At 37.9% G+C, this 26,043-nt stretch overlaps 2 protein-coding genes across 2 annotated transcripts; both read left to right on the top strand.

Moving 5' to 3' along the window:
- The first annotated feature begins 1,593 nt into the window (after positions 1-1,593).
- Positions 1,594-25,691, top strand: LOC109106269. Its single transcript, XM_042749563.1, has 41 exons — positions 1,594-1,931; positions 3,119-3,188; positions 4,998-5,116; positions 6,168-6,301; positions 8,608-8,776; positions 8,902-8,985; positions 9,068-9,153; positions 9,826-9,891; positions 10,007-10,167; positions 11,727-11,929; positions 12,556-12,767; positions 12,883-12,919; positions 13,604-13,669; positions 13,752-13,809; positions 13,896-13,960; positions 14,075-14,143; positions 14,237-14,315; positions 14,397-14,513; positions 14,672-14,730; positions 16,362-16,387; positions 17,248-17,494; positions 18,326-18,395; positions 19,517-19,635; positions 20,335-20,468; positions 20,544-20,712; positions 20,830-20,913; positions 21,000-21,085; positions 21,170-21,244; positions 21,763-21,923; positions 22,012-22,181; positions 22,270-22,281; positions 22,676-22,887; positions 23,030-23,069; positions 23,200-23,265; positions 23,347-23,404; positions 23,491-23,555; positions 23,663-23,731; positions 23,820-23,898; positions 24,742-24,855; positions 24,936-24,994; positions 25,135-25,691. The coding sequence occupies exons 1-41, from the start codon at positions 1,695-1,697 to the stop codon at positions 25,159-25,161; spliced, it is 4,233 nt and encodes a 1,410-aa protein (XP_042605497.1). The 5' UTR covers positions 1,594-1,694; the 3' UTR covers positions 25,162-25,691.
- On the top strand, positions 12,459-15,165 carry LOC109106274 (calpain-2 catalytic subunit-like). The gene is made up of 10 exons (XM_042749667.1): positions 12,459-12,767; positions 12,883-12,919; positions 13,604-13,669; positions 13,752-13,809; positions 13,896-13,960; positions 14,075-14,143; positions 14,237-14,315; positions 14,397-14,513; positions 14,672-14,730; positions 14,845-15,165. Exons 1-10 carry the CDS (start codon positions 12,493-12,495, stop codon positions 14,866-14,868), a joined length of 849 nt encoding a protein of 282 aa, XP_042605601.1. The 5' UTR covers positions 12,459-12,492; the 3' UTR covers positions 14,869-15,165.
- Positions 25,692-26,043: the final 352 nt, after the last annotated feature.

The raw sequence follows: 26,043 nt of genomic DNA, 5'->3' as shown, positions 1-26,043 counted from the left end.
TTGGTTTTTAGTTATTAGTTTGAGAAGATTTTTGTAAGAGTTTTTTTGTGAGTATTTATTCGTAATTTTATTTGATAAATATATGGGTATTATCAATTTCTCTACGATTTATAGGTATGTGTTTGAGTTAAATGAAAATGTTGTTTTATTCTATAAATTACTGACAACATTTCTCCCAAAAGTCAAAAATAAACATATTGTCATAGAGCATTTATTTACAAGTGTGGCATGAAGCATTGTCCTGGTTGAGAAAAAATAAAAATCCTCAGAATTGGGGAATATTGTCAAAGCAGAAGTAAGCAATTTCTTCCAGAACAACCTTGTATGTGACTTAATTCATGCACCCTTCACAAAGACCAATGTGCCCGATTCCGGCCTTGCTGAGGCACCCCAGATTATCACCAGTCCTCCACCAACCTCTCCTCCAATCCTTATGGTCCTTTGCAATCCTCAGCCTCAGACAGCAAGCAGTTTCGGCCCAGATCCGGCCCACATCTGGCCTGCGTGAAATCCATGTGGGCTGGATCTGGGCTGAAACTGCTTGCTGTCTGGGGCCAGGCTCTTCTTTGCTTTTCATTGATGAAGGGCTTTTTTCTAGCTTTGCCCTGTCCCTAGGAGCCCGTTTCAAAATGTCCTTACACTTCACCCCATTTTACGTTATTTTTGAAAGGCTTTTGAATGACATTCAAATGAGTTAGCAGCCTTTGGAGAGCTGTTTTCGCCTTCTGCTGATCTGCTTTGTCCCCAGTGTCTGCCACTTCACCTTATTCTTATGAACTGCTGTCCTTGAAATTTTAAGGGTGGAAGCAACCTGACTCTCACTGTATCCATCTGCCAGTAAAGCCACAAGTGAGCCCTTCCTTTCCTCACTCAAAAGTTTTGGCATGGTCAGTAATACTTATTATTTGATTCCAGTTACTTTTGAGGTACTACTAGCACTGTTTTTGCCATCCTGTTGCAAGAGGATAGTGATGCCCACAGCAATGATTTATTGTTCGGTACTGTTTTAATTTCGTTGTTTGTTTACAGCCATGTCGTTGAAACATATAACATATAATTTGGTTAATATATCAATCAACACAAACGAGCGTTTCTATATCCTGTCGATTAGAAATCCACGCTTCTTACTGCGCTGAACCGACTTTAATATCCGGCAGATGGTACTCTTGTGAAGCTAATCATGTTTTGGGCTTCATCTCTACTCTACCGTTAGGAAGAAAATGTCAGAATGAACGAACATGTCTGGACCAATGTAGCCTAAGTTCTGTGCGCACAAGTAGCCTAACTTGTTTACTCTCCAAAATCCATTGTTAATTTAAAATTAAATTGACATCACTGTTTCTTTACATGACATTGGCAACTTGCACTTTTTTATGTAAACAATAAATAGCCTAACTTTCTTTCAAACACAAGTAGTTGTTAATATTTATTTTGTAGTAGGCTATAATAGAAATGCAGCATCAATAACGTGATCAGTCAGAAATGGCATGTTACTGTTTTCGCATTAGCTGTCAGTGTATAATGTTTACGCGCTTCTTCCTGTTCTTCTTGTGGGTAAAAACGCGCAATAACGCGCTCATGACAGCCTGGCCACGCCTGGAAAGTTTGGGGCGGAGAGTCACAGTTAACTACGTTGAAGGATCAAAACATTTTTACATTTCTCAGATTTTTTTGGGGCTCTTCAGAAGTGGAAAATGTCGGGAGTCGCCTCTACCCTGGCCAAGAAGAGAGCGCAGGCTGCAGGGTTCGGAACTAACGCCAATGCCACCAAATACCTCAACCAGGACTTTGAGGCGCTCAGGAGACAGTGTCTCAGCGGAGGGACCCTGTTCTCAGACCCGAGTTTCCCAGCCGCACCCGAATCCCTGGGCTTTAAAGAGCTCGGACCCAGCTCGTACAAAACCAGAGGAATAGTCTGGAAAAGACCTGGGGTATGCTTTCGCTGTCATTAGTTAACTATTAAAGGCATCATTCGTTCACTGGTAAAGCTTAAACGGGAAATCATGCACTTTCCATTTTTTTTTAAGTTGCGTTATGTTGTACCGTTATCCTTTTCTTTACGAACGAGAGTGTTCGCACGTCTTTCTTTGCACAAGTCGCGTTCTCGTGTTCTGTTTGCTATTGCTTCAATAGCTGCATTCGTCTTCTTAGCTGCGTCTCGCTTTTTTAGGGTCGCGTCGTGAGCGTTGCGTTTCAGCGACGTAGCAAAACAGTCCAACTTTAAAAAGTCTTCTCGTGACCAGTGTGGCATTACAGAGGTGCGTTCCAAAAGCGCATTTAGAGACAAAAAGAGTGGACTTTTTAAGCAAATTGCAATTTTTTTGTCATATATTTGTGTAATCTTAATCTGTTTTATTTTTTTTATTTTTATTTTTTACGAGATTTATACACCATTTTAAAAAGCTGAATAAATAAGTTTTCCATCGATGTATGGTTTGTTAGGACAGGACAATACTCTCTTAAAAATAAAGGTGCGTCAAAAGGTTCTTCACAGTGATGCCATAGAAGAACCATTGTTGGTTCCTCAAAGAACCATTCAGTCAAAGAACCACCTCTTTCTTACCTTTCTATAATCTGAAGAACCTTCTTTCGCCACAAAGAACCTTTTGTGAAACAGAAAGCTTCTTCAGATGTTAACGGTTTTTTTATGAAACCATTTAGACAAAAAAAACAAAAACCTATAGCAGCGTGAAGCACCTTTTTTTTATTATTATTATTATTTTTTTTTTTTATTTTTATTTTTTTTGGAGTGTATTTGGTCGAGATACAACTATTTGAAAATCTGGAATCTGAGGGTGCAAAAAAAAAAAAAAAAAAAAAATTCAGCTATAAAAAAGTAAAAATAGTTGATTGAGATTTGTTCTGATATATGGTAAAGCGTACTGTTGCTGTGGTTACTGTAGCCGATTTCTGTGTGTTCTGTTGATTCATTTTCACCAGGTGGTCAGATTAACAACTGTTATTTTAATAAGTAAATATATTTAATGATTATCTGTGTATATAAACCCACATGTGAATACAATCCCAATGTTTTAATGTTTATATCCTTTTTCATATCTGATTACATTATCAGCCTGATTCTGCATTTCAAACAGGGTGTTGTTGGTGTCTTTTGCAGGAGCTGTGCTCAAAACCAGAATTCATCGTCGGTGGAGCTACACGGACAGATATCTGTCAAGGAGCTCTGGGTAAAAGATTAAAAACATTCATCTACCTGCAAGACACGCATTTTGAGATTCTTTGTTAATGCTCACATGGTTCGACTAAATGTGAAGAACTAGTTCAGTATACAGACCATGTCTCCAAGTCAGCAATACAACTCACTGAGTCACACATCTCTTCTTGCTCTTATCTTAATTCTTTAAACACAGAAGACCTGCAAGTCAGTACTGTGTGCTTAACGTTTTAACTGCCTCAACCAGAAAATTAGCTTATACTGTGGTGCAATCAACACTGTAAATATGGTCTGTTAGATAACGTCAAATGTGCATCATTGCATGATTCATTATAAAAGGTAACTAATTATTTACATCATTACTTTGAATGGAAAGTAAAAATTATGCTACTTATGCTACACTGGGATGCTCTCCTTAATCTTAAAAAGCCACCAGTAGTTTGTAAGCAACAACAAATAGGCTGTAACTACAAAAATGTGGGGTTTAAAGTGGCATAAGTGACCTGAATGTTAGATTTTTGGGGTAAATTGACTGAAAAAAAAACTGAATTCCGCTGAATTGATTTGTTTCTTGAATGTATAATGGTGGTATTAATCAACGTGTTACTTTACTCCCTAATTTGATTGCATAACACACATTACTTATAACTGTGGTGAAAGCCATTATTAATTCTACGAAGCCTTAACAATGAATTAAGTTCACTGTGAACATTGTGAAAAAGCAAACACTCCCATGATGTAATTCCTAGAATAAGGGTGGAGCAGGATTTGAAGGATGCTTTTAACCCAGTGTTCATTCCAGCGGTTATTGTTAACTCATTGTTAAGTCAAACTAAAGTTAGTAGAATTTTTTTTTTTTTTTTTTTTCTGAAATTAGCGGAAATTTGTTAGAAATATTATATGAAATACGTAAAAAAAAAAATACAAATTAGAAATGTTGCCAACTAACTGAAATAAAAAGCTGAAATACTAAAATTACTAAAACTAAAATAAATTCAAACTAAATATAACTGTTTAAAAAAATAGTTATGAAAAATGAACACAACAAAATTGAGTAAAACTTAAAATAAAAACTAAACACCAAATAAATAAAATAAAAGCTGATTAGATCTATCTATCTAAACATTTCAGAGGACTTGGAGCACCCAACTTCCATCTCTATTTTCTATCTCAACAGTTAATTTGCATAATTTCCTAATCTCACTTTCTTTTGCCTCATTCCTTCCTGTCTGTTGTGTTTACCATTAACCGAATGGCTGAGCCAAACACATAATACAAACCATCCAAACCTAGAAGCCTGAGGGATTTTGCACACAACCGCTTTTGTTATTTAAGGCTGCAGTTAAAGAGAGAAGAACTTGGCTGTATTTCTCCCATAAAGTCTTGCATTAGAAACATACACGCACTCTTAATACGATACATGTGTCAGACTGCAGGAAAAGCAGTCTGTTGTCTTTTGAGGAGGGCAGATTCAAGTCTCTGCATTTTCTACATGCGTCTGCTGTCTCAGATTTGCAGCTCACCACTTGGCGTGACACGAAAACCACAGTGGCGCTCATTGGCTGCCTGGTTCCATCATGAGTTTCATTTGCCTCCCTCAAAATGTGCCTGTTCTTGCTTGTCTGCAGGCGTTTTGAATGTCACATTAAAAATGGTTGTCAAGGTTTCATTTTGCATTCCAAATGCAAGTATATGTAACTTCATTTCCATATCCATTAAAGATTTAAGTGAAAGCAGGCCTGTATGCGGCTGTTACAGCGACAGACCACAGAGCGGTTGTTAACACAGTCACAGTCTCACTTCCTGTCTCGCTGTCTCTCAGGTGACTGCTGGCTGCTAGCAGCCATAGCCTCTCTGACCCTGAATGAGGATGTTCTGGCACGAGTGGTGCCCGCTGGACAGAGCTTCGGTGACAGTTATGCTGGAATCTTCCATTTCCAGGTATCTGCAAGTTACACTGTTACAGTAAACGTATCACTTTGCATTATAGTGTTACAATATAAGTTCACTGGCGTGCTAATGAACAACATGGATATATTGTTTGCAGTGCTTTTTATAAATGTATTAGTATTAAAAAATATATACCACTCCTTAAAAATACTGGTACCATGGTACACTGATGGTATTTCCCACGGAAACTATATTCATATACCATTATGTTTACATGCAACTCCAAGATATTTTAAAGAATGCTACTGTAATATCATGGTATTACCATAGTGAATGCCCAAAAAACATGGCATTGCCATGGCAAACCATACTATAGTACATTTTTATAAATAAAAAGAATTGTAAAACCATAGTGTAGGTTCAAAAAAATCATGGTAATACACAGTTAATATAAAAAAAAAATCATGTTTCTATATAATAAATCAATGTGGTAATACAGTACATATGTAAGAAATATAGTGCTTTAGTACATGATCAAAACATGGTATTACCATATATATTTATATTACTTTTCAAAACGTTCGGTAAAAGAGAGTCACTAAGAAATTAAGCAATTTGTTCAGCAAAGATGCAATAAAATGATCAAAAGCAATAGTAAAGACATTTATAATGTTACAAAAGAATTATATTTCAAATAATAATCCTGAAAAAAGTATCATGGTTTCAAAAAAAAAAAAAAACGATGCCGCACAACTGCTTTCAACATTAATATTAATAAGAAATGTTTCTTGAGCACTAAATCAGCATATTAGAATGAAGGATTCTGAAGGACCATGTGACACTGAAGACTGGAGTGATGATGCTCAAAATTCAGCTTTGTATCACGAAAAAATTAATTACATTTTTAAACATATTCAAAGAGAAAACAGTTATTTTAAACTGAAAAATATTTCATAATATTACAGTTTTACTGTATTTTTGATCAAATAAATGCAGCCTTGGTGAGCAAAAGTTACTTTGTATTTGAGTGTCTTTGCTGTTTCACACACTTTTGAGATTGAACAGATAATGTGAGTCTGCACCCTTTCCCTCCATTCTTTAGTTCTGGCAGTTTGGCGAGTGGGTGGATGTTGTCATTGATGACCGGCTGCCGGTGAAAGATGGCAAGTTGGTTTTTGTTCACTCCGCTGAGGGAAACGAGTTCTGGAGCGCCCTGCTGGAGAAGGCCTATGCGAAGTTAGTGTTTGTGTGTGTTGTTTCTCGAGTTTTTGTGTAGAACTGCCTCAACCAGAAAATCAACTAATTCGTGGAACTTACTTTCTAAGATTAGAATAAAGGATAGTGTTATGTTTTGTTTTGTTTTGTAATGTGATTTTGATTGTTATTGAATTTTTATTTTAAATTTTTTTTAATTAATAGACTAGTAGGAAAACCCCAACACGTTCTGTGGGGATCTGGTTGTTAGTGAACTTTGCATTCAAGCACAGCAGGTGTATTCCTGCAATAAGGGTGTGTCATTTTGTGTAGTACGTTTTTAACCTAGTGCTCTTTAGTCTTTATCATTGCCATCCGAACACATAATGTGGACCAGCTGTCGTTTGTTGTGTGTAAGAATGCGTTTACAGCCAGTGACCTACTAATTCTGGAACTCTCATGTGATCTATGGGAATGGCCCCGCCCACAAGTGGTGATGTCATACATGAGTATTTATGATGGGGGTGAAATGCAGTGCTGCAGCGATGACATGCTTTTGTAGGCTGACCTGTAAGTAACCATCAGCCTGGTTCCTTTGACCAAAACCCAATCTGATTTTTACATTGGCGTTTGGTTTACTGCCGAAAATATACTCTGTGACCAAAAAAAAAAATGTTCAAGATTCTTTCATGTTTCGTTTATCATGATTATCTTCAAAAATTAGCACTACTTTTATACATTTTTATGAATAAAGCCTAAATATAATCAGCAGAAGTGAAAAGCTAAACTTAGCCTATAGGCTAAAAGAACTACACCAGGGTCACATGACTTCACCATCGCCAACATTAGGCTCCTGACAGCTCTTTAATCTTTATTTAAAAACATTTTCCTGAAAGACTGAGTTATAATAATTTGCAAGTGCAAGATTGTAAACACAAAAAGGCTGTAAAAGTTGACTAGTGACTAGATAAGTTTACCTGTTTGGTATGATGACCACCTGTTTAAAGGGATACTCCACCCCAAAATGAAAATGTCGCCCCATGTCGTTCCAAACCTGTAAAAGCTTTGTTTGTCTTCGGAACACAATTTAAGATATTTTAGATGAAAACCTGGAGGCTTGTGACTGTCCCATAGACAGCCAAATAAATAACAGTGTCAAGGTCCAGAAAAGGTATAAAAGTCGTCGTTAGAGTACTCCATCTGCCATCAGACGTGCATTCTGGGTTATATGAAGCGACAAGAACACTTTTTGTAAGTGAAGAAAACAAAAATAACGACTTTATTCAATAATTCCTTTGTCAACGGTCTCCTCTGTGTCTCTCCATATCACCGTATGCTGTGTATGCTCTTTTGTGTCATCCGTGCCACAAGGATGCGCTGTTTCTATGTGTATTTAGCTTTGATTTGAAAGAAAACAGTGCATTCTTGTGGCGCGGATGACACAGATACACAGCATACAGTGATATGGAGAGACACAGAGGAGACTGTTGACAAAGGAATTATTGAATAAAGTCGTTATTTTTGTTTTCTTCGACTTTTCTGGACCTTGACACTGTTATTTACTTGGCAGTCTATGGGACAGTCACAAGCCTCCAGGTTTTAATCAAAAATATCTTAAATTGTGTTCCGAAGATGAACGAAGCCTTTACAGGTTTGGAATGACATGGGGGTAAGTGATTAATGACAAAATTTTTGGGGTGGAGTATCCCTTTAATGCCCCTGAAAACATCTGTAGTCCAATTGAACCACTTGTTAATAACCACGCAAAAGCTTTTAAAAAATGGTAAGGGGGTATTACTGATGTATTTTATGTGGTAGAATAAAACATGAGCATATGTTGAGCTTTTGTTCACCAAAAACCTTAAAAACCCATTAAAATAAAAAAACACTGACTTCAGTGGTGCTAAAATGCTAACTTCTTTCAGATTTTGGCCTACAAAAATATGTTATCCCTGCAGCACTCAATGCTGTGGATTACTTTTGGCAGTATATCCATTTTTACATAGTTTTCTCTTCATATTTTTCATAGTTTCATATTTTTTTTCTTTTTCTGCACAGCAGTTATTTGTAGTGAATTAAATTTTAACCACTCAGTAAATATTTGACCCTCACATAAAAGAGAAGGAAGCAATTTCATGATTCCTAAATGGAGCTCCATCCTTTTCGTAGAGATTCAGGTGTTTGAAACAACAATTAAGTCCATTTTAATCTTTGTGTGGTATCAAAAATGCCCTTTAATAGGATTTACAGTAGTTTCTTTAAATAAGACTGTTTAACAATAGGTCTTTCTCACTGAGCTCAAAGACATGTGCGTACATGTAATGTGCGTGTTTTATGGTCTCTGGCAGGGTGAACGGCTGTTATGAAGCTCTGTCTGGAGGATCCACCAGTGAAGGTTTCGAGGATTTCACTGGAGGCATCGCTGAGAGCTACGAGCTGAGCAAAGCTCCTTCCAACATGTTTCAGATCATCCAGAAAGCTCTGGAGGCTGGAGCTTTGCTGGGCTGCTCCATCGACGTGAGATTCCTCTGCCTGTATTTGAATTGAAGTTAGAATTATTTGACCAATCAACAATCACTTTTAGGTCATAAGTCCCGCCCATTTTCAGATATGCCTGTTTTATTTGTTATTTTGTGATGTAGATCACTAGTGCCTCTGATTCAGAAGCCGTCACCCGTCAGAAGCTGGTGAAAGGTCACGCTTACTCCCTCACGGGGGCGACCGAGGTATGAACAGAGATACTGGCAGGCCTCTGTTTTTAATACTATAATACATTTTTTCATTAGAGTACATTCTGCTTTGTCTCAGGTGAACTATCGTGGCCGCAAGGAGAAGCTGGTTCGTATGCGCAACCCTTGGGGGCAGGTGGAGTGGACTGGAGCCTGGAGTGATGGGTACGGTTTCATTACCGCCAGCACCAAAGATACTATAAAAGTTCTTAAATGTAACTAAAATAGCAAAAAAAAACAAAAAACTGAAATTATGAGTTCACAATCACACAGTGTTAATCTTGTGTGGTTAAACTGGTTGTTGATTATGTTCATCACAAAGACATAACATAAAATGTGCATCATGACAATAACTCAATGGTTTTAAATGAAACTGTTGATTAAAATATGATGAAAAAGTGAAACATGATTCACCAGTAACGTTCATACTGAAATTTAGTCCAAATTTACAAAAAAATGTAGGAACAACCAAAACCACATATATGCAGACATCACATACTCAAATAAATAATCCACACACTTATGAATGAATGAAACCCAATTTTTACTCAATGTGTTTACATGCGTTTTGTTAAATATTGATACATATTAAAATCATTAAATAAATGGTTGAATTTTGGAAATTATTCATTAATAACAGAGCAGAGGTCATTCACATATCCAAGTCTTAAAGGTACAGTACAACTAAAAGTTTAATTGTAAGGGGCAAGGAGAGGGTAAAGTGTGCATGCATGAAATCCTGACTCCTGACAAAATCATAAGATATGGCCTCTGTGAATTATGTTGAATTCATAGTTTTAATGGATATCTATGGAAATAATTTTTTTTTTCATTTAGTTCCTCCGAATGGAATAATATTTCTTCAGAGCGGCCGAACGCCAGCGCTGAGGATGGAGAATTCTGGTGCGTTTACAAACTTCTTTATGGATCTAGATTTAGCGCAATCTAGATGCTAAGATTTTAAATTCCTATTCTCACCTCGTTATATATTATATATACGTTTTCTCTCTGTGTTCAGGATGTCATTCTCAGATTTCCTCAGCCATTACTCTCGTATAGAGATCTGCACACTGACCCCAGATGCCATCACCAGCGATTCGGTTAAACACTGGGCTGTGACTAACCACGACGGCACATGGAGGAGAGGCTCCACTGCTGGGGGATGCAGAAACAACGCTTGTGAGCGGCACATGGAGGAGAGGCTAAAACGATGGGGGCATTAGGAATCAGGGATTAGATTAATTTTTGTGAATCGCTTAATTTCTGTACAAACATTCATTCACATGGACAAACTTCAGTTGGTTCGGTTTGTTTTACGAGTTTGTGTGCCCATATAATCTTAGCATTAGTGGTAAACAGATTTGGCTTGATGTCTTCAATGGAGGGCTCAGAGAGACTATTCTACTCGAGCTATGATAACCCCCACTGTAGACAGAAAGATAAATAAATAAATAATATACATAAAAGGTGGAGATGGGGAGGAGGAGGGATGCCGAAAGAACTAACAACGGAAGTGGTAAGAGGTTGTGTTTTGTACTTGGATATTAATTGGAAGATTAGATGGGCGTACTCCTCCCAAAATTACATCAATAACTTCACTTAATAATCTTACTGATTGTTACTGACTCCTCCGAGTTTCAAGAAATTTTTCGGTAAATGTGTTTCCATTATAGGTTATGCATTGAAAAATGATCTGCCTCAGTTGAGTGTAAATGTTTTTATGCATATATGAAGATTTTATCTGTATCTTAGGTTACGTTCACATGACAATGATTTAGTTAAAAACGGAAACATTTTTTCTTTGCGTTTTAAAAAGTTCCACGTATAAACAACAATATTTTTAAAATGATTTGTTTACACATATCTGCGAAAATAGCCAAGAATGCTGTATGTAGTAGTTGGCACTGTCACCTTGTTAGTAAACAGTACCTGTAGGCAAGTGACGATTATATGTTGTATATGATGTGTCTCCGCTGTTGGTTGTAATATTGGTGAAGTAAATCCACATTTTGCTGAAGAAGCGTTAGCAAATTCGTGAGCAGCAACAACAGTACCATGTATTCCGCCATTGTTGTGTATGTTTATTCCCGCTTGCCTTTAAAATAAACACATACTGCGCATGTCTACATACCTAACACATACTGCGCACGCGCATGACGTCACCATTTTCAAAGATTCCCGTGTTGGGTGTTTACACTGAAACGATAATGGTAACGTTTTCAAAAACTTGCACTTTAACACCCGTTTTCAAAAATATGTTTTCAGTCCCCAAAATGCCATTGTCATGTGACTTTGCACAATGGGACGGTATAACTGGACTAACGAGTGGACCAAAAATGCAATTTTGCCTGAAAAGTCTGTCGTCAAAGTGGTTCGGTATAATTACCTCCTAGAACTGAAAAAACAGTGACTTCTGCTGCAGCAAATTACCTTTTTGATATTTGACACCAGTTTATCAGGAAGTTACGATTTTGTTCCGTTCATCATGCTGGGTGGAAATGGGGCTTTATTCGCAAATATATTATGCAATATTCCAATTTTGTGCATGAATTAAATTTGCAACTTTGAGTAAAACATAGCTATTGAGAATTTTGTTGCGCATTTTGTAATTTATTCAATAAATGTGTTTAAATTTTAGTTTTGCATATTTTATGTCATACGCATCTTGGTCTTATGAAGTTTGGTTGGCTTGGTTTGTTTAATATTCTTGCTGACGACGTCCATTCATTGCTCCTCAGACACATTCTGGATGAATCCTCAATATGTGATTAAACTGGATGAAGAAGATGATGATCCAGATGATAATGAGGTGGGCTGCAGTTTCGTGGTGGGTTTGATCCAGAAGAACCGGCGCCGTCTGAGGAAAGCAGGAGAGGACATGCACACTATTGGCTTTGCTATTTATGAGGCGAGTAGAGACACAAGGAGTATCTACACATTTTGATTCTCATGCATGGAGAGGAAATGAACATAATTACTTCAGAAGAACCCCCAGATTACATTATTTTTATGAGTGGAAGTGAAATAAGGTTAATTTATATAGTGGCAAGTATGGTGACCCATACTCAGAATTTGTGCTCTGCATTTAACCCATCCGAAGTGCACACACACAGAGCAGTGAACACACACACACACACTGTGAACACACACCCGGAGCAGTGGGCAGCCATTTTATGCTGCGACGCCCGGGGAGCAGTTGGGGGTTCAGTGCCTTGCTCAAGGGCACCTAAATCATGGTATTGAGGTTGTGGGGAGCGCTGTACATTCACTCCCCCCACCCACAATTCCTGCCGGCCCGAGACTCGAACTCACAACCCTTCGATTGGGAGTCCGACTCTCTAACCATTAGGCCATGACTTCCTTCGATTGGGAGTCCGACTCTCTAACCATTAGGCCATGACTTCCTTTGATTCTGATGATTGGGGGGTTTATGAAATTATTTTATTTTGAATTGCAATATTGTTCAGGTAAGAGTTACACAACAAAGAGGGTGGGGTGTTTCTCATGACCAATCATGCCATTATTCGCAACATTTCTGGCTCACTGATTGGCCTTTGTCTCTGTCAGTTTCAAGGTCAGCGTGACGTGCACCTCGATAAGAACTTCTTCCTGACACATGCGCAGAAAGCTCGCTCTGAGACGTTCGTTAACCTGAGAGAGGTCTGCACACGCTTCAAGCTGCCTCCTGGAGAGTACCTCGTCGTGCCGTCCACCTTCGAACCCAACAAGGACGGAGACTTTTGCCTGCGCGTCTTTTCCGAAAAACAGACCGAAACACTGTAAAGTATCTCACCTGTGTGAGGTTTCTCTATTATATGCCAGTGCGACTGTATATCTTTTTATTTTGAATACTTGGTTCTGAATTTGATTGGATAATCTTATGTTTAATCCCAGACCATGTGATGACCCTGTGGATGCTGAACTACCTGATGTAAGCAACTCACAAGATTGCAAGGCTGTTAAAAGTCAACAGCGTTACAGTAGCTATGTTTCCATCCAAAGTTGCAAATTCAGCTTATGCAGAAAATTGGAATATCACCAAAAAATTGCACTTTCTGCGAAATTGGTGCAAAGTATCAGTAATAAAAATGCAAGTTTCATTTCAAATTTAATCCTTTGAGGCAAAATCACATGGCTTTTTTTAATGGTCAGTATATGTGCAAATTTTCTAATCAAATAGAAAAATTATCCTCCTCTATTTAAGATTTTATCCGCAACTTGGTGTTTCCATAAAGCATTTTTGAAAGCAATATCTCAAAATCTGCATAAATGGATGAAAACATAGCTACTGAATGTAAATATTTTCCTCTGCTACAAATTGTTGATTAATGCTGAAAATAATGAATTCAATTATAGTTTTTAATTTAATAATAATGTTAAGAATAAATACAATAATAAATATAATGACAATAATAACAACAAATTAATAAATAAAAATGAAAATAAATACAATTAGTACCACTACTACTAGTGATACATTAATAAATAATAATAACAATACTACTACTAATACCACTAATTATCATTATTATAAAATTTTTGGTGGTAATCAAGATATTGTCAAAAGGCCTCATTGAACATTTTTTTTTTAAACTGTGCTTCCTCTTGTTTTCAGGAGACTGTCTCAGACAGTGAAGTTGATTCTGGATTCAGAGGCATGTTCGTAAAACTCGCCGGAGCTGTGAGTAGAGACGACTTGTTATGTAGTAAACATTTAAATTTTTTTGAAAAGCAGAGCAACCAAACCATACTTCTCTCTACAGGACATGGAAATCTCAGCCGCAGAGCTCACGACCATCTTAAACAAAATCATCGCGAAACGTAAGGGCTCTTGCATCCTTTAGTTTCTGCTGGAGATCTAATGAAGAGTCTGAGTCTGAGGAGCTGCTCTCTGTGTTGTTTTGCAGGAACTGACATAAAGACGGACGGCTTCAGTTTGGAGACGTGTCGTATCATGGTGAACCTCATGGATGTATCCTCTCAGCTGCAGTTGCTTAATTTTTTGTTGTTTGTGTTAACATGACGTACATGCTTGAGTCTGAAATAACAAGAATTTGGTGTTGGTGAGTCCTTAACTGTTTCTCAGGACAATGGGAATGGAAAACTTGGTTTGGGAGAGTTCGCCACTCTCTGGAAGAAAATTCAGCGATACCTTGTAAGAGATCCAGCAGAAGCCTTTAACACAATTATCCATTTAAAAGAAGTTCTATATGTCGTGACGTGTCGCTCCATTTTATAATAACCACAGGGAATTTACAAGAAGAATGACATGGATAATTCAGGAACCATGAGCACTCCAGAGCTGCGTTTGGCGCTGAAAGAAGCCGGTGAGTGTCAGATACTCTCACAGAAATCATGTTGGTGGAATATTTTAATATTCACTGCTTATGTTCTCTTTCATCTTCTAGGTTTCACTCTTAATAACACTATATTTCAGCTACTAGTAGCACGTTATGCCGAGACAGACATGACTCTTGACTTTGATAACTTTGTGGCCTGTCTCATGCGTCTGGAGATGATGTTCCGTAAGTCCCCTCGGTGTTTGGTTATTAATTATTTTGGTTAATTTAGCAGGTTTGACCCTGCAGATTGTGTCTAGGCCTGTTTATAATGGGCCCTTGTGTAGGGTCAGCGCCCCCTGTAGTTCTGGAGCATCTTTAGTGAACCTTCTTCTCCTTTTCAGGGGTGTTCAAAAAGCTGGATCCTCACCACAGTGGCTTCATTGAGCTGGACTTTGTGCAGGTTTGTCATACTATAACATATTTTGAATATTTTGTAATTGAAATATAAATGACATTTTGAAAATAGACAGATAGATAGATGTTTTAAAACACATTTTCTTTTTGTCTTTTTTAGTGGCTGAACTTCACTATGATTTAGACGACTCATCGCCAGACCACACCACTCAAGAGTGAATTATTAAGATTACATGTGTTACATTTTTTGTTTACTTTTATTTTTTTAAATTGTCTATTGCACTTTCGTTTCGACCAGTCTTAGATACAGAGTGTTGCGTGATTTTACGGCGTTTGACATTGGCACACTTTTTTCGTTTACAAATGCAAGCATCCTTGAACTAGGAGAATCTTAACCACTGTATAATAAAAAAAACAATTGTGTGCATTATTATGAATGTTTTCTCTTCAAAGGACATTATTAAACACTTTTGAAACAGTACGAACTTGTGTTTTTGTACATGATTGGATTTAGGAAAGCGGCATTTCCGGTCCCTTTAAGAAATCTTGCTTAGAGGCAGTTTATTCGACCCCTCAGCTGTCAATCATGTGTTAGCCCCTCCCTCATGGGCGTGGCCGAGCACTGCGGTACCCTGCTTGTTGTGTCTCATATGCCCTGATCCGTTCATCCTTCTCTTTATCCCGTTGTTTTGAAACGCACCAGCTGGGCTGATAACCGTAGTGACAACTAAACGCTGGTAAGTTTAGCTCCACTTTTCCTTGTTAACTATCCATCCGTTAAGTTTCAAAGTGGGACACCTTCGCCCTATATTTCCAGCAACTGACGAAACATTTGTTTCATTTTAAATAGCTTATTTCTTAAATTTCTACCGGTGCTTGTGAATCTGTCTTATTAATTTATAAGCAGCGGCCACATTATATACACAGTGCACATCAATTATTCATGCATTTAGTGCGTGCGTTACATGTATATGTGTGTATATAATACATTCAATAATATTATTACATTACTAGGTTTTTCTAGGTTGTGGTAATCTGAACAAAAATGAACTCTAAATTAAATATTACAGTATAAAGCAGCACGAGTGAATATGTGCAGCAGTGTTTGAGGGTGTGTTCATTCATCATCTAAAACAAACACTAGAGTGCTGATGCTCAGTCTGGCCTATTGATTTCGCAAGTCAGCTGACATCTGGTATCAGTGGGCAATGCTGTGTTTACATACCACATCATCTACTCCACTGCAACTCAGAGAAATCCAGTTAAAACTGGTTAAAAGGTCATTATTTTGGTAAAAACTCTATTTGGACAATATTCACTCAATATTCACAATACTTTCTATAGGCTACTATATATATAATAAATGTGATTGACAGTATTGACAGACAGATGTGATTGACTATACATATATAAATGTGATTGACAGTAACTTAAAAATTTATTTGGTTAATTTATACTGTAATTTATATAGTACAACAAACTTACATAGTATTATTTTTTTCTTCTTCTTTTTTGGAGATATACCATGGTATAATAACTTGAAGTACCATACCATCACTGTACCATATTTACATGCATTTTGCAACATAAACATGAAACATGAATGTCAGCAATTTAGCAATGAGCTGATTTCTCCTGTTGTTCAATATATTTCTAAATGACCTTTTTCTCCTCAAGCTCGTGGCCCACTCAAGGAACCTAAGGTATATTCACTCTCTTGTCTTTCTGTAGTTGCAGTTACAGAAAGAAACGATAATGAACTAAACCTCCAATGCTATCATAGTTATCTTAGCTGGGTCTATGTGGTTTTCTTTAGCTACCTCTTAGAGAACTGCCCTCCACGGACATTATCCCTGAATTCATGGCTCATGTCAGTAATGAGGGTCTGGCAATGTTTTTTATGTTTTTTTTTTTTTCCTCTGCAGAGATGATGGGTAACCATGTTACAAGACAACTTGGAGTTAGCCAGTCATTAGTAAACCTCCAACCTCATTAGGGTGCTAATCGAATGTCTGTAGTAGAGGGCATTTCTCTCAGCTAGCTGGACTAAAAGCTGCATGAATGCTGCTGCACTAATAATGGCAACTTGGCTGACCATAAGCGGACATAAGCAAGCATCATAAGCCTTTTAGCAGCAGCATTTTGTGCTAAATGCTCAGAGACATTGAACACGTGCTTTCGAATGATGGCGCTATTTCTGTGCTAGCTTCTAGTGACCAGTCTCCATCTGCCATGTGCACACACTTTGAGGCTTTTGTTTGCGGTTCAAGTTTGTAATCAGAAGGTTGCATGTTCGATTCCCACAAGAAACCCAGGAGCTATAATCGTTTAAAGGGAAGTTAATCTAAAAAGGGTAGTTCTGTAATATTTTACTATTTCTCATGTTGTTCCAAACCTGAATGACTTTCTTTTTTTTTTTTCTATGCAACGCAAACCAAGAAGTGTTTACTCTTTTCCATGTTACAAAAAGTGAATGGGATATATGGGTTTGGAAAAATATGGGATTTACTTTGGATCGAAGCATATGTTTAAATGACTACGTCCTTATTTTGGTGCACTACAGTATGTATTCAATTGGAGGAGTGTCGTCGCGTATTTACAAGGAACGGCTTCAGGCAGAAGGGATGGGAACCAATGACAATGCGGTCAAGTTCCTGACCCAGGACTACGAGGAGCTGAAGAGAGAGTGTCTGGAGAGCGGCAAGCTGTTTGAGGACCCTTGCTTTCCCGCCGTGCCTCAGTCACTGGGCTTCAAGGAGCTCGCGCCACACTCCTCCAAAACACAGGGTGTGCAGTGGATAAGGCCCACTGTGAGTGTCGCAGAGCACAGCTAATACAAACAGCATGCTAGCTACTGCATACAACTGCACATTTTAACACTTATTGATTGAGAGGGAGTGGGAGGACAACGACTGAGAAATTACGCAAGTTAGACTCGATCTCTCTTTTCCCACATTAGAACTAAGACACAACAATGGTTTCTAACTACTAAGACAAGTCTCACGTTTTTATTTTTAGCACAACTTGACACCTTAATTGATTGGGATGGAAAAGAGAGTACAGGAAATAAAGTTGGAGGATCAAATTTGATAAATTACATGAGCTAGATTCTCATTTCTCACATGCAAACCAAGGCAAAACTACTAAGCCATGGCTCCAACGGTGTAGGTATCAAGCAAGTTAGAGTTAGGGTTAGTTTAGCTCTTAAAGAGTTAAATTAGACCTACTTTCTAATTGAATGACAAAAATGAAATGTATCTATCCTTCTTTAAAAAAATGCATTTTAGCAAAGTTTTGTTTATATATGCTGAAACATTTAGTTCATTATTTAATTTGATTGGACCGTGCATCCTTCTAATTGGTTTGGAAGTTTTTTGATTGTTTAAGCTGAAGTTTTTTTTTTGTAGATTATTTGTGTATGTACTTGTCTTGGACTACATTGCATTTCACATAGAAAGAAATTGAATGAAAATGTCATCTCACAGATGTATGATAAGTTTGTTTAATGATACAGTTGATGTGTAATCATGAAAGAAGTGTGTTGTTTTACATGGGAAAGTTAACAGGGACATTAGCAGGCTTCGGTTGAGGTGCTGCTCTTATGTGTTTATGTGTTGTGTTTGCTTGCGTAATGTTCGCAGGAGCTGTCAGACAACCCTGAGTTCATAGTGGGCGGAGCCACACGTACAGATATTTGCCAGGGGGCTCTAGGTGAGTATATACTGTATTAGCCTGGGTGTGTATGTTTGTGCATGCTTCCACACGGTAGCCCATTGAATATCTGGAGCTTTATTTGTGCTTCAATGCAGTTTGGGTGATCCGGCAGCTTAAATCCAAGCAAAACAGTGCGTCTGGGAACTTCACACATACTGCTGTCAAACGTTGCCACACAAATGTAGAAACCTTAGACTTTCTTTTGAACGTGCCAGTTCTGATATTTGCAGAAAAGCAGCATACACACAGCATAAAGAAACACTGATGTATTAACACTGATGTATTAGCATGGATGTCAACATATTGTAATCAATGTAGATAGATAGATAGATAGATAGATAGATAGATAGATAGATAGATAGATAGATAGATAGATAGATTTTGTTTATATCACTGGAACACTATATCATCCAATCAGAAGCCAGAACTGGAACTATGTGTTTTATTTTACTGCATATATTCTATGGTCATCTGGTTTGATGAATGAACTAAAGGCAAATCCCTCTTAGTCAAAATATGATTCATAACACCTCTATGATCATAATTTGAAGTGTTTTCTGTTGCTGTTAAGAGGTATTGGGGGGCAGATGTGTGTGTGTGTGTGTTTCCTGGCTGGTGGGGAGTGGTTAAACATGATGCCTGAGTGGTGAGTCACACAGACATGGGTGTAGCATTAGAGAACTTTGGGATCGCTGGCTGCAAGCCACAGCTCATGGTGTGTGTGTGTGTGAGAGAGAGAGAGAGAGAGAGAGGGTGTGCACTCATGAGTGCCAAACAAAATGTGTGTTTGTACAGCAAACACTGGGTGGAGGAGGATGGCGAAGCTTATCACAGATATGCATTATACCTCTCATTTAGCGCACAGAAAACCTCATGACGTGGTTCAAGCCTCCGCAGCCAAAGGGGTTTGGCTTTGACAAGGTTGTTTGAGATAAAGTAGCTTTCATCTAGAGTAAATTTACAGTACTGAAACTGTGCTGTTATCTCGTTGTACAAACACATTCCCCACCCCCTTTCTGGCTGTGGGTGGAGGGCTCCCCCTAATGGTGTATTATAGTACATACAAACATTTACCATGATGATTGTAGTATTTTCTGTGGTAATTTTTCTCCACTCAGGTGACTGTTGGCTATTAGCTGCCATCGCATCCCTGACTTTAAACGACAGGCTGCTTCACAGAGTTGTTCCTCATGGACAAAGCTTTACGGACGAGTATGCCGGCATCTTTCATTTCCAGGTGCACAGCTGACTGTTAACATGTAGAACACACATTAGCAGACACGATACAAATACAAAGCTCTTAAACTTCTGCTTTTCATTCTTTATTTTGATAATTTACTATTTTAATATTTTTTAACTATAAAAATGTATTTTTTATTAAAGGAGAAGTTCACCCCAAAATAAAGATTTGTTGAACATGTACTCACCCTCAGGTCATCGATATGTAGATGAGTGTTTTTCTTCATCGGAACAGATTTGGAGAAATGTAGCATTACATCACTTGCTCACCGATGGATCCTCTGCAGTGAATGGGTGCCGTCAGAATGAGAGTCCAAACAGCTGATTAAAACATCACAATAATCCACATCACTCCAGTCTATCAATTAACTTCTAGCGAAGTGAAAAGCTGTATGTTTAAGAAATTCATCATTAGGACATTTTAACTTCAAACCATTGTTTTCAGCTGGACTTCATCAGCTGTTTGTACTCACATTTAGACCCATTCACTGCAGTGGATTCATTGGTGAGCAAGCAATGTAATAGATTTCTCCAAATATGTTCCATTGAAGAAAGATAGATGACTGATGGATCCACATCGGTGAGTCATTTTTCAGCAAATTTTTGTTCTTGGGTGAAATGTTTCTTTAATATAGGCAACATATATATTTTATCACAGCATTTGTTTTACTAATTTGTATTTTCCCATGTTCTGCAGTTCTGGCAGTTTGGCGAGTGGGTGGATGTTGTGATCGATGACCGTTTGCCTGTGAAGGAGAAAGAGCTGATGTTTGTTCACTCAGCAGAGGGAAATGAGTTTTGGAGCGCCTTGCTGGAAAAAGCCTATGCCAAGTGAGTCTCTTCCTCTCTCTTCTTCTTGGCATATGACAGTCATAGGGACCATAACATGTGTGTATGTGCCTGTAGGCTAAATGGCTCATATGAAGCTCTGTCAGGAGGGTCCACCACTGAAGGTTTTGAGGACTTCACGGGTGGAGTGGCTGAGATGTACGAGCTGCGTCAAGCTCCCAAAGACTTGCACCGCATAATTGCCAAAGCCTTGGAGAGAGGCTCACTGTTGGGCTGCTCTATTGATGTGAGTCCCCACAGCACCAACTACAGGCCTGGAGACACCATGCACCAATTATGGATCCATTCACGCATTTTTTTTTTTTGTGTGTGTGTGTGTAATTTGAGTGCATTTGTCTGGTAGATCACCAGTGCCTTTGATATGGAGGCTGTAACCTTTAAGAAGCTGGTGAAGGGGCATGCGTACTCCGTCACGGGTCTCAGAGAGGTCAGGATCACCTCTAAAATGTATCTTGAGCTCATTAGGTTACCATTATAACTGTTTGCATCAGACCCTTGTTGTTTTAATTTTAGGTGAATTTCCGTGGCAGCAGAGAGAGGCTGATCCGCATCCGAAACCCTTGGGGGCAAGTTGAATGGACAGGGGCTTGGAGTGACAAGTGAGTCGACCAATCAGAATGCATTCAGATATACTTGCTCATATAGGACTTGCTCATAGTGTAACACTTACACTTCATTTCCAGTTCGTCTGAGTGGAATGGGATTGATCCAGCAGAGAGAGAGGAAATGAACAACCACATGGAGGATGGCGAGTTCTGGTAAATGTCCACAGAAATTGGATATTCGTGGTTCTCACACCTTTATCTATGCACTCTGTATTAGGGCTGAGAGTCAGTCCCAAAAAGAATCAAAGCTTTGGATTCCCCTGCATGAACTGAAGTGTCTATTACCTTGATTACCAAACTACTACACATCCCCATAAGAGATGGGGCTGCTAATGATGAGGATTTTGTTTTTATTATTTTTACATATATCTTTGGTTTTTTTTTGTTAAATGAATTGTTTGGTTTGGATTCAATCAGTGACTCTTTCTGTAGGTTTAATCATCATGGGTTTTTGAGTTTTGTGAGTCTTTTAGTCATTGATCTTTTTTTTCACATGTAAACGATATATTATAGTTTTAAAATTGTATAAGGTTTGCTGGAATCAGTTCTTGGAATCAACTCCTTCAGATTCAAAAATTCAGAAGCTGAACAGCCTTACTCTAGACACTAATTGATCATCTCTATTTCCCTTCACATAATTTTACTGACGCTCTGTTCTCTGGCCACTTCAGGATGCCATTTCAGGAGTTCAAACGTCAATTTTCTCGTCTGGAGATCTGTAACCTCACACCAGACGCTCTGAGTGAAGATTCTCTGAATTTCTGGAACACGATTAAGTTTAACGGCACCTGGAGGAGAGGAAGTACAGCAGGGGGCTGCAGGAACAACCCCAGTGAGATCAGTTCACACAATCTCAATGAATCGTATGCATCAGCTACAGTAAGACATACTGCATTACACACTTGTCTTTTTTTCATCAGATACATTCTGGATAAACCCTCAATATAAGATCACGCTGCTGGAGGAAGATGATGATCCTGAGGATGATGAGGTGGCCTGCAGCTTCCTGGTGGCCTTAATGCAGAAGGACAGGCGACGTTACCGCAAGCAAGGGCAGGACATGCACACCATTGGCTTCGCTTTATATGAGGTTGGAGGACAAAGGCTGAGACACAACAATCACATACTTTAAATATCATTATTTTTACTAATTTCTTGTCTTTTATTCCTTTTTTTAGGTCCCAGAAGAGGTATGGAATCTTTTCAGTATTACAGGAATTTAAGATGAAGTGTGTAATTTTTTGAATGTTAAAATACTTGCTTGTAATGTACAGAGATTTCAATTAAGCCATTTCTTGGTTGATTTTCTCTAAATGTATAAAGACTGTGTCTCTGTGGTGTTTTCAAAACATTCCTCTGTTTGAGTTTTTCGCCAGCCAAGCATAGCAACAGTGGCTTAACCAATAGCATAAGGTTGGGGCGGAGCTCTCTGTTTGACTGACCAATGACAGACAGGGAAGTGTTCCGGTAACCTGTTCGAAAACACTAATTCGAAAACAATCATTTCAGAAATTACACACTTCACCTCTAAAGTACATTTAATTTCTCCTTTGATATAGACTCTTCATTTCTTCCGTTTCTTAGTTTCATGGTTCCCAGAGCGTTCACCTCAAGAAGGACTTTTTCTTGCGTCACTCATCCTGCGCTCGCTCAGAAACCTTCATTAACCTGCGGGAAGTCAGCACACGACTGAAGCTGCCACCTGGCGAGTATCTCGTAGTCCCTTCCACTTTTGAGCCCGGAAAAGAGGCCGATTTTGTCCTGCGAGTCTTCACTGAGAAACAGTCAGAAACTCAGTAAGTGACTGGACTTTTCAAAAAAATATTTATATGTAAATATTTTTTTTTTTTGGACTAGCTTATATGTTTTTTTTTTTTAATTCTTCAGCATCACTTTAATATAAAAAGTATTTCTTTCTTTTTTTCCTGTCTTTTTTAGAGAAATGGATGATGAGATTTCATTTAACCTGGAAGATGAAGTGAGGACTTTTCTGTTATTTAAATAAAACACTCAAATAATCTTAGCTACCACATAGCTCTGACCTGAAAAAGACCAACAAAACACTCACTGCTCACATTTTCTTCTTCTTCAAAATTTCTTATCCACAGGAGGAGGTTGCAGAGGAGGACATGGAAGACTCTTTTAAAAAGCTGTTTGCGCAGCTGTCTGGAGAAGTGTGTTTCTGTCTATATCTGTTTTTCTTTAATACCATTGTGTATCCCATTAGATTAAACTTGATCTAAACTCTCTTGTAGGATATGGAGATTTCAGTTCATGAGCTCAGGACCATTCTGAACCGAGTGGTTGGCAAACGTAAGCTCGGCTGACACTTCTAAGTGTTCATGTCTGGTCTGTGTCTGTGTACTTGAGAAATACCTCCGCTCTTCTGTGTTCTTCAGACAGGGACGTGAAGACAGATGGGTTCAGTTTGGAGTCGTGTAGGTGCATGGTCAGCCTGATGGATGTATCCTTAGATTGTAAAATGCTTTTGCTTATCTAATAGTGTATATATATTTCATCTGATTATTGAGCCTTTGGTTGAGTTTGTTGGCCTTGACTGATCAAACTCAGAAAGATGGCAGTGCACGGCTGGGAATTGTGGAGTTCCAGATTCTGTGGAATAAAATCAGGAAGTGGCTGGTGAGAAACTCATCACGTAACCTTCACTACATCATATGAATAGTATGGTGGCAACTCAAACTCTTTTTTTTTTTTTTTTCATTTGCAGGGCATTTTTAGACAGTTTGATCTGGATAAATCTGGCACAATGAGCTCGTATGAAATGCGCCTCGCCGTGGAGTCAGCTGGTAATAAGGAGTGTTGTGAAAATCTCTGACCATGATATCTTTTTGTTTAATAGAAGTTAAGGAGGAGTATCGATCCAGATTTGATTCAAATCTGATTCTAAATCATTTTGATTAATTTGGTATATTTTGGTTTACTTGTGCATGTTTTTTTTGGAAATCAAGGCTGTATGTTTTGATTAACTAAGAACCAGTTCATACCTTTAGAAATCAGACTTCAATGATTATGATTTCTATGTAAAAAAAAACGGTTCATAAGAATCGTTTGTTTGTGAATCAGGCTACACTGGTCACGCTTTATGTTTTTGATTCACTGAGAGTGATTCGTTTGTGAATATATAATTATACGATAAATAATTAATGATTTTAGGATTTAATTTTGTGATTGCGATTAATCTAGCGAAGGGAGAAGTAAACAAAGCTTTGAATCAATCGAACCAACTGTTTTGCAAAACGATTCACTATTTTGAAGCGCTCGAAATACCACACGCTGGTGACACCTAATAGGCAAAACTGTTTAAATGCAACAAAAACATGCCTAAAAACAGCTTTTACAAACACACTGCAGTTGTTTCATTTAAAGTATAATCTATTAAATGCAAGTATGAATCACCTAATGCTATTAAATATGGAGTGTCTGTATAATATGTGTTCTTTTATTAATTTTCAGGGCTTGTTCAATGAAGAGCATGGCTCTACAAGATAATAAGAGGCTATAAACTACTACTTTTCCTTTAAATGATAAATTCATTGCATTATAAATGTCTACAAGTATATAAAACTGATCTGAGATTGGTAGTTTAATTCAAAACCAAAGCCTTAAACTGATGCCTCTTCTCCTTCTAGGTTTTAAACTCAGTAACAAGCTACATCAAGTAATTGTGGCACGATATTCTGATGGAGATACGATTGACTTCGACAATTTTGTCTGTTGCCTGGTCAAACTGGAGGCTATGTTCAGTACGTCATTTACACATCTAATTCTTCTTTTGCAAACTTTGCTAATATTTCACTAAAAATAATGTGTCATTATTTAACAGGGTCTTTTAGAGAGCTGGACAAAGAGGGCTCAGGCGTCGCAGAGCTCAATGTTAGTGAGGTGGGTCGTTTCTTACCTTCTGTTAACCTGTACTTTTTAAAATGTTGGAATGTTAAATTAGTAATGTGTTAAAACTTAATATGCCATATTTTCTCAAGAAAAGGAAATGAAATGACTAGCTCTTTTGCTCTCTCTTACAGTGGCTGTACCTGACCATGTGTGGTTGAGGTGTGAAGATCATATCGTTCTGAACTAGAAGGGTCAAAATCGTTCCCTCAGCTGCAGCTTTAAGCCATTACACCCAAAGATGCCTGAGCAATACAGTGCATACTGCCTAATAACATATCCAAACTAACCATCACATGAGCCTTTGGCACTATATGCTTTTTGATTAAAAATTGGATATCCTCATTATGCAAGATGCATTTATCAATTATAAATGTTAACAGAAAAATCACTTGCAGCATTTTAGAGAGCATCTTAACATAGCAGTGCATGCCACTAAGCTCATGCTGTAGGTTATGTTACTGTATACCTCACATATGTAGCTTAACTTAGCATTTGAAGTTTGCACCATTAAGGCCTTGAAAATTAAAGAAATGTAATTTTTATTTGATCTAGTCAATGTATGATTTTGATAGCATTTATGATCACTGTGCTGTGCAGTTATCTTATAGGATAATCAGGGAGTTGTGCTACACTAGATTTTATGCTGCTTTTTAATTTGGGGAGGTGAAAATAAAGGATAAATATAACTTCTTGGTATGTCATGGCTTTTCAGTAGCTGATGAATTATATTTTCCCCCTGCAATTCTGAGCTTAAATCTCCCAAAGCCAAGAAAGAAAAAAAAAGTATGAACTGTGAGATATAAACTTGCAATTCTCAGTTTATATCCCAAAATTCAGACCTTTTTTCCTCACAATTCCAAGAAATAATCTGAACTGTATATAAACTATAAATAAACTCAGAATTGTGAGATATAAACTCGCAATTACCTTTTTTATTTTTAATTCCATCGTGGAACCACATGATGGAACTAAACAGAATTTTGAGATGTAAGCTCAGAATTCCGGAAAAAAAGTCTGAATTGCGAGAAAGTCATAATTCT

This window comes from Cyprinus carpio, chromosome B22, assembly GCF_018340385.1.
Source record: "Cyprinus carpio isolate SPL01 chromosome B22, ASM1834038v1, whole genome shotgun sequence".
Lineage (NCBI taxonomy): Eukaryota > Metazoa > Chordata > Actinopteri > Cypriniformes > Cyprinidae > Cyprinus > Cyprinus carpio.
Note: the sequence above shows the minus strand (reverse complement) of the source record. Positions and strands in the feature narration are given on the sequence as shown.

What these genes read in the sequence shown, in the direction of transcription:
- LOC109106274 (XM_042749667.1), top strand. Translation starts at nt 12,493, where the DNA reads ATGACCAATCATGCCATTATTCGCAACATTTCTGGCTCACTGATTGGC. An exon ending in TGGATGCTGAACTACCTGAT is followed by an intron (nt 12,920 to 13,603) that starts GTAAGCAACTCA and finishes TCTTGTTTTCAG; the next exon opens with GAGACTGTCTCAGACAGTGA. An exon ending in AGAAAATTCAGCGATACCTT is followed by an intron (nt 14,144 to 14,236) that starts GTAAGAGATCCA and finishes TAATAACCACAG; the next exon opens with GGAATTTACAAGAAGAATGA.
- LOC109106269 (XM_042749563.1), top strand. Translation starts at nt 1,695, where the DNA reads ATGTCGGGAGTCGCCTCTACCCTGGCCAAGAAGAGAGCGCAGGCTGCA. An exon ending in TGGATGCTGAACTACCTGAT is followed by an intron (nt 12,920 to 13,603) that starts GTAAGCAACTCA and finishes TCTTGTTTTCAG; the next exon opens with GAGACTGTCTCAGACAGTGA. An exon ending in TCATGGTGAACCTCATGGAT is followed by an intron (nt 13,961 to 14,074) that starts GTATCCTCTCAG and finishes ACTGTTTCTCAG; the next exon opens with GACAATGGGAATGGAAAACT.